This window comes from Galeopterus variegatus, unplaced genomic scaffold, assembly GCF_000696425.1.
Source record: "Galeopterus variegatus unplaced genomic scaffold, G_variegatus-3.0.2 Scaffold8384, whole genome shotgun sequence".
In the NCBI taxonomy this organism is placed as follows: Eukaryota; Metazoa; Chordata; class Mammalia; order Dermoptera; family Cynocephalidae; genus Galeopterus; species Galeopterus variegatus.
Window position 1 is genome coordinate 25,597 of NW_007734495.1, and position 15,432 is coordinate 41,028.

At 54.0% G+C, this 15,432-nt stretch overlaps 1 protein-coding gene across 1 annotated transcript in view; it reads left to right on the forward strand.

Annotated features, from left to right (window-relative positions):
• The first annotated feature begins 2,249 nt into the window (after positions 1-2,249).
• The window catches only part of LAPTM5 (lysosomal protein transmembrane 5), a 27,133-nt gene continuing 13,950 nt past the window's right edge, over positions 2,250-15,432 (forward strand). The window contains exon 1 of the mRNA XM_008592828.1: positions 2,250-2,421. Within this exon, the coding sequence (XP_008591050.1) occupies positions 2,335-2,421 (87 nt within the window). The 5' untranslated portion in view covers positions 2,250-2,334. The remainder of the gene's footprint in view (positions 2,422-15,432) is intronic.

Genomic DNA, 15,432 nt, shown 5'->3' on the forward strand with positions numbered 1-15,432 from the left:
GTGATTGAGGCCCCGCACAGGGACCAATGTGTGCTGGAGCCTGGAGAGCCAGCGAGGAACAAATGACTCCATCAGACTCCCATGCTTCTGGGAGGGAGTGATGCCACTTGCCACTCATGATCAAATCCCAGCTCATCCTCCTCCCAGCAGCCTGGGTGTGGTTGAGGTGGGGGAGCAGGGAGGGGCTAGAAAGGAGGAAACCAACAGATGTGTTCATGTGACCTTATCTTCACTGCAGTCCTGTGGGCAAACTTCTGAGCCCCCTTTTGCAGATGTAGAAACAACAGCTCAGAGAGATCAAGCACCTTGTCTGAGATCACACAGCTACTAAGCGGGGAGCTGGGATTTTCCACGCCCCACGATTCCCAAACCAACGATGCCCACTCCTGTGGCTGTCTGCACACCTCTATGCCTCCTAGACTGTGGATTTCTTAATATTTTCTTTAAACTGACTTACAGCTTTTTTATTTAAATGCATTTTATTTAAAATGAGACTATATGACACCCATAAATGGAATATCACAGAATTCATGGGCTAGTTATGTATATTTTTATAATGCACATTAAAATGAATTTATTACCTTAAAAACAAAGAATGTTCATCTGTAGACCGTGAAAAATGATCTCACACACCATCAGTGCATTTTGTCCCTCTCTTTGGGAATTGGCTCCACACTGCTCTGGTTCACCAAATCCTAATGTTATTAATGGCTAGCATGTATTCTGGATGAAATCTCCAAATGGCTTCCCAGCACAATCAAATCCAGACTCTCCAGCATGGCCTCAGGACCCTCCTGGTCCCTGCTTTCCTAATCTCCAGTCTCTCTGGCCTGGCTGCTCTTGACAAAGCATGACTTCTTTTTTTGCTTTGGCTACCCAGCCAGAAGGTGCTTGGACTCGAACCTAGACCATGGGCCTATGGAGTCTGAGTTCTTAACCTTTGCACTTTCTAGCATGTCAGGCCTCAGTGAGGACTATGAAAGAAAAGACACAGGCTGGGCCTCCCAGGAGCCAAGCCTGCAGAATCTTCCTGGTCTCTTTGGCAAGAGTTTGGTCAAGTCTACCAGCCAAGTTTTGTGGGTCCAACGGAGCAACCCCTGCCAAGGGGGAGGAGCTTAGAGACTTTTTATAACCTCTCCTGGGACAGAAAGGATGGGCTGCTGTAGTGTCCAATCATAACCCCACGATGCCCGGGGAGGGCGGGCCTTCACTGCAGGTCCTGCTGTGCTGTCTAGGAGAAGCCTCACCCTGCAAGTGAGCTCAGCTTCGGCCGAGGCTGCTGCAGGAGTTCTGCACATGCTTCACATTCCCTTCCTTGATTGCAACGTGGATAAGTTTTCACCTGAGAAGGAAGCAGAGACCCCAGGGTAGCTTGTTTAGTACTTATGGTTTATTAATTCCAAGTTTTCCTAAGAATGAGGGGAAAAAATTCCCTGATTTTGTGTGAGTATCAAGGGGCTTTGAGGCCCACAAAGGGGTTTGACTGAGGGTCTCCCAGGTTGCCATGAGGAGTTAATGATTCAGCTGGAAGGAGAGCCTAGCCCCGGGCCTGGCACACGGTTGATGACTTTGTTTAGTAATTATGCTCTTTCCTGCTTTGGAGCCCTGCATGCCTAGGCCAGGACTGGGGGTGTGGGAGGGAGGTGAAAAACCCCAGCTCCAAGGCGGCTGTAGAACAAGCTAGCCTTGGTTCAAATCCCCACTCCTCTACAGGCTAGCTGTGTGACCTTGGACAAATCACTTTCCCTCTCTGGGCCTCAGTTTCCTCATCTGTAAAACGGAGATAATAATAGCACCTCCCTGAAAGGGTTGAGCTCAGGATTAAAGGAGTTAATCCAGGAGCATGCTTGGAACACGTGGGAAATGCTTACTAGACATTTAGCTATTTTTGCAGCAAGATAGATCTGGGTTGGAATCCTGCCACCAGCCCTAACTACTGTGATTTTGGGTGAATGTCTTGACCTCTCTGGATCTCTGTTTCTTCATCTGGAAATGGGTTGGCAACAGCCCTGGTTTCCAAGGGTGGTGGTGGGCACCAGTAAACAGGGCATGTGAAACTGCTAGACCCCAGCACGGGTGCAGGGTGGGCCCTGACAGTGTGAGGGGAGCCCCTCCTGGGCGTGGCAGAGGCTCTGGGGCTCTCTGAAGCAGGCTTCGGCCTTTTCCTGCTCCCTCGTCCTGGCTGCCCCGCCCCAGTTGTGACGACCTTACCCCTGCCTGTCTAAGGGGCAGGAAGGAAGTGAGGAGGACAGCCAGCAGCTTCCCCTTTTCTGCCCTGCTTCAGGCACTGGGCTCCTTCCCCCTCAGTGCCTCAGAGGAGGGGACAGCAGCACCATGGCCCCCCACGCGACTGCTATCCGCCAGACCTGCTGCTGCTTCAATGTCCGCATTGCCACCACAGCCCTGGCCATCTACCATTTGGTGAGTGCGGGCAGGCCTGGAGGGACAGGAGGACTGCTGCTTACCACCTTCCTATGGAACCCTGGACAAATCCCTTTCTCTCTCTCGGCCTCAGTTTCCTTCTGTGTCATATTGGAGTGGGGGGGAGGGACCCTGCTGCTGCCCCCAGAGTAGGAGTCCTCCTGCGAGCAAATGTAACTTAACATTCGCTCCGAGGCTCAGTTTCTGCCTCTGTCTGTAAAGTGGGGCAGGATAGCAGCCACCAGGTTATCTGCGTGCAGACAGACTGCAGATGAGGAAGTGTGCTGGGAGCCAGGAATCTTGGGAGAAACGTGGGTGGGACTGTTGCCAGGACGTGAGGTCGGCCACAGCATGGCTCCGATTGTTCCCACGGGGCCTGCATGGGGCCTGGGCTGCTGGAGGGGATGAGACTTCCAGTCGTGGGGGTGGGTGGGCCGAGTCCTCTTAGTGTCCAGCTCAGTCAAACCGCTGCCTTCTCCCCACCAAGGAAAACTTGAGATCCTGTGCTAATAATGAGTAGGCTGACTTGCCCCGCACAAGGTCCTGTGTGGCAATTGAGGTAACGGACCCCAGTGGTTCCTCTTTGGAGGCTGGTGTGTACAGCCCTCTGGTAAGCCTTTGTCCCCTGTTAATTCACAGTGTGGCTCTGGGTAGGTCACACCCTCTGAGGCCAAGGCTCCCTCTCTGTCTGGGGTGGCTGAAGGTTGGGGTCCTTGTTCTGTCTCATCCAGACCCATCCTGCAACCCCCAACTCCTGGCCACACCCAGCCTCTCCAGACCCAGGCGCCTTCCTCCTGGTGTGACTAAGAAGAGCCTGTGGTTAACAGTTCTCTCAAGAGCCTAGAAGGGCTTCCTCAAAATTAGCCTAAATTCAGCCTGCTGCAGGGGGCCGCTATAAGCTTCTCAGGCCTGGCTACATCTGCTTCCTGTTGCAGGCAGGGCGAACAGGGCTGTGGCAAGAGACCAGCCTTCAGAGGGGACAGTGCCTCTCAGTGGTTAGCACATAACCTCTGCATCCAGACTCCTGCATGCAAATCTTGGGTTTCCCACTTCCTAGCTGTGCAGCCTTGGGCAACTTACTTAAACTCTCTGAGCCTCAGTTTCCTCACCTAAAAAATGGGCATAAGAATAATCATTGTTGTGAGGATCAGGGAATTAGTGTCTGCAGAGCACACAGAACAGTGACTGACACAGCTGAGTGCTTTATCCTCAGTTGTGCTTCAGACACCACCTGCTGCCAGCCCACTTGGAGTCAAGCTGTCAGACCCCAGATGCTGGTTTTGGGAGGGGCTCAGAGGTTGTTCTGCTCAGCTCCTGCCAACCCAAGAGCTGAGAGAAGCAAATGACATTGGCTGTCTCCACACCAAGTTCTTAGGGCCTCTTCAAGCTCAGAGACTGTGCAGCATTCTCGGAGGGAGAGTGTGGTATGCAGAGGAGTCCCTGGGGAAGCAGGTCCCTGGGTCCTTAGCCTAGCTCTGCCACTAACTGGCTGTGTGGCCTCAAACAAGCCTCCCTCTGGGCCTCAGTTTCCCCTTTATAAAGTCGGGGGTAAAGAGGTGTGGACTGGCTCAGGGATCTCAAACTCTGATGCTTCCATGGTCTAGAGAGGTCATGTAAGTGACTGCAGTGGGACAGTGATCTAGGGGGGCCCTTGCTGGGTCTACCCTGTAGCTGCTCTCTGTTTCTGCTGATAGTTGCCATGGTGGCTGCTCTTCTGACATTGAGAGATGCAGGAAACAGGCTTTTATGTTACACCTTCTGATGTTTCAATGTTGGTGATTGATGTAAGTAAAAAAGGAAATCCTTGTGCAGGCCAAGTCGAATCCATTTGCAGGCTGCCAGGGCCTGGAGGCTGCCCTGCAAACCCTGTATTAGGTGACTCCTGATGTTTCTTCTTCGTCATGCTGCCTGAGGTCCTCACCTGTAAATGTTTAAGTGATATACACATGGCCCACAGAGCTGGAGAATGTGTGGGCCCAAGTGATCAGGGAGGACTTCTTGGAGGTGGTGCCACTGACAGGTGGTGCACAGTTTGGTTGTGGGCAGTATGGATAGGGACAAGAAGCAGGTGTGCGAAGGTGTGTGTGTGTGTGTGTGTGGCTTGTGCAGGGGGCACTACAGAGACCAACCTGGAGGTTGACGGGAGGACGTGAAGAATTCGGACCTTCCCTATAGTGTGCTGGTGACATTTTGGACTGGGCAATTCTTTGTCGTGAAGGACTGAACTGGCCATTGTAGGACGTTCAGCAGCATCCTAGCCTCTATCCACTAGATGCCAGTGGCACTGACCCTCTGCCCCACCAGTTGTTTCTGGACAGAAATTGCCTCCAGATGTGGGGCACGATCACTCTCAATTGAGAACCACTGCCTATAATGTTAGTCTTGGGGAGCCATGGGATGTTCTAGAACAGGAGAAACCACAAGATCAGAATAGCCTGGAAGCTGCACAACCAGCCCAGGCAGTCATCATTGAGCTGAGATTCTCAGCTCATTCCAGGGGGCGATTATCTTCCTGCACTCTCGGAGGAGGCCTCTCTCCTTCCCAGAAAGGGCAGGGGCTGGGGGCTTTCCTGTGGCCCAGCAGTCGGGTGGCAGGTGTGCTGATGGGTCCTTGAACATCTGGATGGAAAAAGAGAAGCTGCTGTTCAGGTGCGTCAGTTGCCTACGTTGGTTGTCATCTGGAGCCAGCCATGGGTGACGAGTCTGTACGTTGTGAGTTATTTGTGGACTTGGCCCCTCTGGGGAGAGTTAAATCAGGCCCTTGACGTCCTGAGACAGCGCCACGCTTTATTGAGTCATGGGGGTGTTATTATGGAAGGATGCTTTCGTGTCTAATGGCAGAGGCCAGGTCCTTGGCTTCTGGCTGAGGGGGCCTTTTCTGGGATTTTGCCGGGTCAGCGTAGAGGATTTTCTGGGCCACCCAAACTTGCACATGTAGGAAAGTCAGAGAACTTTCTTAAATTGGCCTCTTGGGTCCTGGCTGATTGTCAACCCAAAGCACAACCTAAGTCAATGGCAGGAGGTGGGCACCCCCAGATGAACCTCTTGCTCAGAAATATCTCCCTCCATGACCTGTCCTCCCCGAGGTGCCTGGAATCCCATCATTAGATATGCATTGTTCAGATAAAAAACTTACGCCTGCTAATGTTTTCAACTGTGTAGGAACAGGATACATGAAAACAAGACGAAGAGGGAATGAGGCTGACGCTAATGGTGGTTGTCTCTGGGTTATAGGATTGCAAAGGTCCTATTTTTTTTTAACTTTTCTAAAAAACTTACGCCTGCTAATGTTTTCAACTGTGTAGGAACAGGATACATGAAAACAAGACGAGGAGGGAATGAGGCTGACGCTAATGGTGGTTGTCTCTGGGTTATAGGATTGCAAAGGTCCTATTTTTTTTTAACTTTTCTATATTTTCCATATTCGTTACAATAAGCATATACTTAGAACAGTTTTACGTTTGCAGAAAAATAGGGAACATAGTACAGAGGTTCCTGTGTACCCTGCAAATAATTAATGAATCCACGTTGATATGCTGTTATTAACTAAGTCCATACTTTATTCGTATTTCCTCAGCTTTCCCCCGATATCCTTTCTCTGCTCCAGGAGCCCCTCTAGGATCCCATGTAACATTTAGTCTGTATGCCTTGTTAGGTTCCTCTTGGCTGTGACTGTCTCTCAGATTGTCCTTGTTTTTGGTGACCTTGATGGTTTTGAGGAGTACTGGTCAGGTACTCATCGTATATTGGTCAGCTGGGATCTGCCTGATGGTTTTCTCATGGTTAGACTGGGATATTTTGGGAGGAAGACCACAGAGGCAATGTGCCATTCTCAGCAGATTGTGTCGTGGGAATGTCCCACCAACATGACTTATCTCTGCTGGTGTTGACCTTGATCACCTGGCTGAGATGGTATTTGTTGGGTTTCTCCATGGTAAAGTTACCCTTTGTTTTTTCTCCCTTTCCATACTGTACTCTTTGGAAGAAAGTTGTTCTGTGCAGCCCACACTTTGGAGGTTGTCCTGCCCAGCTCCTGCCAATGCAAGAGCTCAGAGAAGCAAATGACATCCTGGCTGTCCCCAAACCATGTCCTTAGGGCCTGCTCAAGCTCAGAGACTGTGCAGCAGCCTTGGAGCAGCAGTTAGGCTCTACCTCCTTGAGGGCGGAGTAGCTACGTAAATTATTTGGAATTCCTCACGGGACATTTGTCTGTTCTCCCCACTTATTATAAAAATAAATGATTTATTTATATATATTAGTGGGGACTCATGGATATTTATTTTATACTTTGGGTTATAATCCAATGCTACTTTATTTTGTTGCTTAAGCGTACTACTCATAAATTGGAAAAAAAAATGTAAAAAAGCTTCAGTTATTTAAAGGAGTCTCTATTGTCCTGACTTGAATGCAGATAAGTTCTCAAACGTGTCTTCGTGTGCCCAGCCCCGGGCCAGGTACGAGCCTGACTCATTCACGGCCTCTGCCCTCAATGGTTTCCAGTCTGCCAAGGAAAAACTGTGACAGTGACGAGGGATGACATTGCTGGCGGTTATGGGGGCGCAGATGAGAGGCTGTAGCCCAGACCTGGGGTGGGGCTGTGGATTCAGGGAAGGCTTCTTGGAGGAGGCCTGAGTCCTAGGGATGAGTAGGACTCTGCTTGGGCATGTGGAGAAGAGGGGACACGCCAGGTGGCCGGAGCAGCGTGAGCAAAGGCCTGGAGGTGGGAAGGACCTCGTGGTGCTTCGGAGATGCTGGGAGGTTCATAAAGCTGGGTCAGGAGGGATGGCCACAAGGTGTGGGGTTGGAGGGAGGAAGGTGGAAAGACCAGCAGGCGGGAGATTGGCCCAAGTCCCTCGCTGTTTTCAGGCTTCAGAGCTAAAAGAGGAATCTCTGGCCCATCCGCTTATTTTACAGATGAGAAAACAGAGGCCCAGCAGGGGCCCTGACTTGCTCCAGACCACATGGGGAGGTGGGGCAGGGGCTTGCTGCCGGCCTCGGTTGCCTGCACACAGGTGTGTGGAACAAGCAGGGAGTAGACAGGTGAATTTCTTACCTGGCCCATGGCTGGGATGGTCCCTTCCCCTCACTCAGCCTTCCACGATTCATTGATCTTTATTGTCCAGCTCACGGGAAGCTTCGTCCTCCACGAAGCCCTCTTGATTTGTCCTCCTCAGGACTCCTGGGGCTCCTTTCTCTGCTCCACTTTGGGGTCAGTGATTTGTGATTGAAAAGAACATGGCTCGTCTCTGTCACTCACTAGCTATGTGACTTTGATCACGTAGGTGCCTTTGCTGTCTGGGTCTGTTTCCTCATCTGTGAAATGGGCCAGTGGCCCCTGTTTCAAGGGTGATGATTTCAAGGTGTTGAGCTGATGTGGCCCTACTGGAGCAGGGGGCTGGCAGGCAAGTGCCCGGAGTGGGCTGTGGGAGCAGACAGGAGGCCACTCCCACTTTAAAAGCTCATCTGTGTGGGGCCTAAAAATAGGCCTCAACTGCCAGTGGGGAAGAGACTCTGTTAGAACTGCCAGGGTGTGAGACTCTGTTAGAACTGTCACCTTTGCTTTGTTCTTGCCACTGCAGCTCTGTGCCCTTCCTGGAGGGGTGGGGAGGCCAGTGGGGGTAGGGCTGGGGAGTGGTGGCAGGGTCTTCTGGGGGCGAGGATGAAGGTGGTCACTTCCCTGTGTGATCCAAGCCAAGACAGGCCAGACCCCAGGCTGCGCCTCAGGCCCGCCTCACTATTTGCTTCTCAGGCTCAAGATTAGAGGGAAGGGGCTTCTAGGAATGGGAGGTGGGTGGTGGTCCCAGCTGTTGGGGATCATCTTAGTTGGAGGGACCCACTGCTGTCAAAGGTGCATAGCTGGGGGAGGCACTAGCCTAGGGTGGGGTCCTCCCTGGTGGAGGGGCTGGGGCCTCACTTAGACTGGAACCTGTGGCTAGAGGGCAGAGCCTGGCCTGGGCCCAGGCTTCTCCATCACCCCCTGGTCCCAAGCCCCCAGGAAGTGAGGCTTTTACTTTGAGCCTAGGGCAGTGGCTCAGAAGCAGGACTTCACCGGGAGCTCACTGTGAGGCCTGCATTGGTCTCCCGGGGACTCCACCCTGCTGGAGGAAGATGGGCACCGAGCCCCTAACGAGGCAGGAAGCAGAGCAAGGAGCTGCACAGTCTCACCCCTGCTGGGGGCTGCTCAGAGACAAGGCGCCCCTCCCAGCCTCAGTTTCCTCCCCTCCAAATGGGGGTCAGTAACTCCCATTTGCCAGGGCCTGAAAAATGGCAGCTGCCGCCAGAGCTTCCATTTAACAGAAGAGGAAACTGAGGCTCAGGGAGGCTGAGCGACTTGGCAGCCCATGGTAGATAAAGGACAAGAGCACAGTGGTCCTGCTGCAGACAGAGGCAGGCGAGGGCAGGCTTCTAGGCAGCCACGGGGCGGGGTCAACTGTAATATCCAGGGAGCTTTGTTCCTTAGAAGCACAGAGCCCACAGCTAAGGATTTTATTTCAATTTCACCTGCTAACTAGGGATAAAGTGGGAAAAACAGTAGAAGCTGCCTCCCAAGGCTGAGATGAGGATGACATGAGCTAGTGTATGTACGTGTTCAGAAGGGGACCTGAAGTCAAACACGCGCTCAACAGTGATGGTAGTAATACCTGCTGCCGTTATTGTGGGGCTTTGCTCTGAAGATAAATAGGGAAGTGATGGTTTTGGGGAATAGTCTGGGAAGTGGAAAGTGCTTCCCCAGATATTCAGGAAGTGGAAGATGACAGGGCCTTGGGCCACGCTCTGAGCCCCCAGATGGCTGCCCACAAAGGGAGATTTGATGAACCAGTCCCGGCTGGAGTGTCTCCACCACTGGGCTTCACTGGGCCAGGAATTTTACTCTAGGTGCCCTGTTCCCTTGGGTGATGGCCTGTGTCCCTGTCTCTGTCCTGGGGAGCAGGGCTGGAAGGGCAGCAGACGGTGGGTGGGGTGAGGGGGAGAGAACTCAGAGGGTGCCACACTGGCTCTCACAGATGCCCCAGGCTAGAGCTAGCTGCTAGTGCTCCAGTCACAGCCCCTCCGTGCTGCAGATGATAGACCGTCACTCCGCCATGCTCCCTGGGCCTTTGCCGGAGCAGCCTCTTCTCCTGGAGTTTTCTTACCTTTTCTCTGCCAGCCCCAGAGTCCCCACCACTGTAAAACTGGTGGGTCCATGTGTTCTCCCTAGGTCCCACCACCTCCCACCACACAGCTGCTGCCATTGACTGGGGGCCTGCTGTGTGCTGGGCACGCACACACTTACCTTTGCTCATAACAGTCTCTCTGCCTGGAACACCTTTCCCGGCACCGTTTGGGAGACTTACCTCCTTTGAGAAGGCTTCCTTGAGCCCCCCCACTCTTGGCCCCCGAGCTCCCAGTGTCTGCCCTGAACCCTGTGACCTGGGTCTCTCCTGTGTGTCAAGTGCTCTGGCCCAGGAGCTGGTCAAGGGCTTGGCCTCACCTGATTCATCTTTGTAATCCCTGGAGGCTGCCCAGAGGAGGTACCAGCCAATCTATTTTACTTCCTTTCAGTGAACCTTTTATTAATGTGTAATTTACCTATAGAAATGTGTAGATATTGTAAGTGCACACCCTGATGAACTTTTACAAAATGAACTCACCTTGGGCTGGCCAGTTAGCTCAGTTGGTTAGAGTGTGGTGCGATAACACCAAGGTCCAGGGTTCCATCCCTGTACCGACCAGCTGCCAAAAAAATAAAAAAATAAAAACCAAAAGCAAGGTGAACACACTCGTGTAACCTCCACCCAGACTGGGATGTCGGACAGGACCAGCAACTGCTCACACTGACTTCTACCAACGTATGCAGCTCTAGAACTGCATAGAAATGAAATTCTACACACGTCGTCTTCTGCGTGTGGCTCTTTCTCTCAACGTGATTTCGCGAGCTTCGCCCACGTTGTGTGTAGCCAGCTCATTTACCCATCGCTGTGCAGTATTTCGTCGTGGGAATCTACCACGATGAACTTGCCTGTTTTCCTGCGGGAAGATGTCTGGGTTGTTTGCAGTCTGGGGCGGCTACAAATAGAGCAGCCCTGGCCACTGGGACCTGTGTTTGGTGTCCACGCACAGGGCTCTGCTGCCCAGTCTCTCTGAACCACTGTCTGCAGTGTTAGACGCATGTCACCTTGTCTGCTCCTCACAACCATGCTGCGAGGCGGGTGGGTTCTTCTTTCTCGTCTACAGATGAGGAAACTGAGGCACAGAGAAGTTAAATGGCCAGACCAGGATCGCACAGGGGATCAGTGGCTTTTCTGACCATGTTCTGTGACTCCCAGAGCCCAGTGGAGAGAGGAGGGGACAGTTAATCCTATGAGGGGTGGGGGAGGTTGAGCGGTGCAGCAGACGGGGGCAGAAGGACGTGGCGTGGGGAGGGGAAGCAGCCAGGCTGGGGCTGAGTGTGTGCACCGCTGGGTGCAGGCGTCGCCCCCGATAGACTGTGACAGGAAGCATGGCGGGGGGAGCTTCCTCTTGCCGCAGACACATCTGACTCTCTTCCGCCATCCTCCTCCCAGACAGCTCCCCCGGGGGCCCCCAGGGAAAACAGGGTGGGCAGGGGAGGGGACTGAGATTCAGGGAGGGGTGATAATAATAATGATGGCCAACATGTGCAGGAGCCCTGGAGGCCCTGGGCCACCAGAGCCGGAGGACACAGGGTGAGGTTGGGGCAGCTCTGGGAGGAGAGCAGAGCAGGAGAGGGTGTGGCGCTTGGGACCCACTTTGCAAACTGCAGCGTCTGTTGGGGAAAGGTTGAAGATAAGCCTGGGCCTAACTCCTGTGCAACTGCTGCCAAGTCACCTCCGAGCCCCACTGTCCTCGTGTGCCAAGTGGGAGCCTCTGAGCCCCTGTGTGTGTTAGGAGTAAGTGTGGTGAGTGCCCACGCACTGACGGGCACGTAGTGCGTGCTCACTGACTGCTGGGTCCCTGCTCTGTAAATCTCATCCCCTGAAACTCTCAGAGGTGGGGTTTCTGCCTGCCTCTTCTAAGACTGGGTCCTGAGCACCAAGGAGGGTGGAGAGAGTGGGCCCACTTTCCTCAAAGGAGCTGGCCTTTGCACCCCACAATTGGGGGATCTGGTGTTGCCACAGTCATCTACATGGACTTCATTACCACTATCCTATCATGACGTCACCACTGTCATCATCCCCATCAATGTCACCTTCGGCAACAGCAGCATCTTCACCATAGGACCACTGTGGTGCTACCTCTGTCACATCCACTGTCCTCCATCATCATCACCCCTCGTACCACATGATCATCGCTGTCACCACCATGCCCACTCCAGGGACATCATAATAGCCACTCTCCTCTCAGCGTGGTCACCATTGCCAGCTCCACCTGACCGGCGTCTCATCCGCCACATTCANTGGGGAGGGGAAGCAGCCAGGCTGGGGCTGAGTGTGTGCACCGCTGGGTGCAGGCGTCGCCCCCGATAGACTGTGACAGGAAGCATGGCGGGGGGAGCTTCCTCTTGCCGCAGACACATCTGACTCTCTTCCGCCATCCTCCTCCCAGACAGCTCCCCCGGGGGCCCCCAGGGAAAACAGGGTGGGCAGGGGAGGGGACTGAGATTCAGGGAGGGGTGATAATAATAATGATGGCCAACATGTGCAGGAGCCCTGGAGGCCCTGGGCCACCAGAGCCGGAGGACACAGGGTGAGGTTGGGGCAGCTCTGGGAGGAGAGCAGAGCAGGAGAGGGTGTGGCGCTTGGGACCCACTTTGCAAACTGCAGCGTCTGTTGGGGAAAGGTTGAAGATAAGCCTGGGCCTAACTCCTGTGCAACTGCTGCCAAGTCACCTCCGAGCCCCACTGTCCTCGTGTGCCAAGTGGGAGCCTCTGAGCCCCTGTGTGTGTTAGGAGTAAGTGTGGTGAGTGCCCACGCACTGACGGGCACGTAGTGCGTGCTCACTGACTGCTGGGTCCCTGCTCTGTAAATCTCATCCCCTGAAACTCTCAGAGGTGGGGTTTCTGCCTGCCTCTTCTAAGACTGGGTCCTGAGCACCAAGGAGGGTGGAGAGAGTGGGCCCACTTTCCTCAAAGGAGCTGGCCTTTGCACCCCACAATTGGGGGATCTGGTGTTGCCACAGTCATCTACATGGACTTCATTACCACTATCCTATCATGACGTCACCACTGTCATCATCCCCATCAATGTCACCTTCGGCAACAGCAGCATCTTCACCATAGGACCACTGTGGTGCTACCTCTGTCACATCCACTGTCCTCCATATCACCACTGTCATCATCCCCATCAATGTCACCTTCAGCAGCAGCAGCATCTTCACCATAGGACCACTGTGGTGCTACCTCTGTCACATCCACTGTCCTCCATCATCATCACCCCTCGTACCACATGATCATCGCTGTCACCACCATGCCCACTCCAGGGACATCATGATAGCCACTCTCCTCTCAGCGTGGTCACCATTGCCAGCTCCACCTGACCGGCGTCTCATCCGCCACATTCAGCCTTGGCTTCACCCCCTCTGGCACCACTGCCATTATTACTGTGACCGTATTCACTAGTGCCCCCATTATCCCACCCTCCCCAGTTTCCCCCTTCTACAGCCCCCGCCTCCTTTCTTTTAGCTCAAGCTGTTGGTTGCTCCTTGGAACCATCAGGAAAAAATCGAAATTCTCCTGTCTCTTGGCCACTTTCCTCACTGCTCAGTTTAGGGAAGTTGTGTTTGGTGTTAGTGGGAATGAGAACTGAAACCAAGGAGCAGTGGAGGGAAGGGGTGAGAAGGGGGAAGGCAGAGCAGGATGGGAAGGTGTGGGCTGCGCGGGGCCGGACCGCGGTCTGAGTCCTGGCATGCAGTCAGGAGAACTGAGCGGATTCTCACTCCGAGACAGTCTTGCTACATGACCTTGGGCTGGTCACTGTCTTGCTCTGGGCCTCACTTCCCCACTGGTAACATCCCTCTTCTCGGGGATGAGACATCCCCACATCCCCTGAGTTTCCCTGGAGAGACACGCACACATCTGCACTGCCAGGCCTCAGGGCCTTTGCACATGATGTTCCCGCTTCCTGGAATACTTTCTTCTCTTCTCTGTTGGAAAACTCCTACTTCTCCTTCAAACCCATGCTCAAGGTTTTCCTGTTGGGGAAACCCTCCCTGAGTCTTCCAGATAGCGGCAATCTCTCCTTCATCAAGGGTTTGATCCCTATCTGGCCAGTTGCCAAGTCCTCTTCCCCATGTGTGTCCCCTGTCATGGCTCTGAGCACACTGTTCACCCGGTGGGTTCTCCTGGGGACTGACACCTGCGGGCCAGGGTCAGTGGCTGATCTAGACAGAGTCTGGAGGCAGCAGGTGCTCAGAGAGCATTTACTGGTAGTGACGAATGCTCACACAGACTGATGGCCACTGCCCAAGAGTGCTGGCTCTGTGTGCAGCGCGCCATCTGACCTCATGCCCCGCTAGGAGGCAGGTCCTGATTACTCCCCTTCCACAGATGAGGAGCCTGAGGCCCAGAGAGGTTAGCAGCTTGGTCAAGGGCACAGAGCTCAGGTTGGGCCCAGGGCCATCTGACGCCAGCACCCCAGCTCTTACCCACATGATCTCCCCAGGGCAGAATTAAGAAGCAGTGGATGGGAAGATGCTGAAATGGAGGAACATGTGTGTGAATGCTGTCTGCCTGGGCATTGTGGGAGGACAGAAGCCCTGTTCCTGTCACAGCAGGGCATGGGTCTCGAAGTCAGCGCCCAGCTGGGCTGTTTGAGCTCAGGGAGGGGGCAGTGTTGCTGTGTCCAGGTGGAAACTCAGTGAGGGCCAGGAGCCTGGAAATCTAGATTCCTGGGGATTCAGGGCCTTTCCCAGCGTATGCTGTAGGCAAGTCAGGTAATTCCAGGAACTGCAAACGGCTCTTGGTTAGGAACTTGGTGGAGCAGTGAGGGCCTTCTGGTGAGTATCTTGCAGGCTCCAAAGTGGCGAGAGAGTGGGGACTCTGGGCAGCCTAGTGTGACATCCTACAGTTTGTAGGAGTTCCTCTCCCTGACCCTCCTGTATTCAGTCATCCCAATGGCCCCAGGTGCAAATAGGGGTGACTCTCCTCATTGACTGGAGGGGGAAACTGAGGCCAGGGAGGAGACGGGGCCTGGTCAGGGTCACACAGCAGTGAGGCAGTAGACGAGGCCTCCTGTGCCCCAGCTGTTGTCTCCTCAGCTCTGAGTGTCCAGGGCGCGGCTTGGCTGCCAGGGGAGGGTGGGCAGACGCTGGCAGGATTAGGAGCAGGGCCCTGGAACAACCAGCCCAGACCTGAGTGGAGCCCCAGTCCCCAGGAGCAGAGGCAAGAGAATTTGCATCCCAGCTGGGCCACGTGAGTTCTCTGTCAGCCTCCGTTTCCTCATCTGTAACGTGGGGAAATGTTGCCTTTCTTGCAGGGTTTTGGGAGATTGCTGTGCAAGCCTGTGTATACATGTCTGAGCACACAGGAGGTGCCCAATAAATGTCAGATCCTCTTCATCCCATCTCCTAGGGAGCCACTCGGGTGCCAGAGTTTGAGCCTCCTCCCTTTCTCCTGCGTCAGGGACTGGCATCTTCTATTGAAGGTTGGGGGCCTGGCAAGAGGGTCTTAGTCAGATTCTGAGGTTGCCCTGCTCTGTGACCTTGGGCTGTTCTTTGTGAACCTCAAGGTTCTCATCTGGTAAATCGGGACAGAATCATTCCCCGCCCCTGCCTGGTTTTAAGCACAGGCAGTTTTTACAAAAGTAGAAACACTTCTGGTACCTGCTCCTGTTTCTTGCTCAGGCTGTGGGGAGAGAGAGGAGACTGCAGAAGGAGGAGGAGATGGGGGCGCCTCTCTGACTCCACTAGGCCCGCCGTGGGAGTGGGGAAGGGGCCGGTCTCAGGTGGAGCTAGGAGGCCAGGAGATGCTGGGCTGGCAGTGGAGGGGTGTAGAGAATTGGAAGGGACCATCGGCCTGGTTTTGAATCCTGGCCCTACTGATGACCAGTGGAGAGGCCTCGGACAAGTTACTGAACC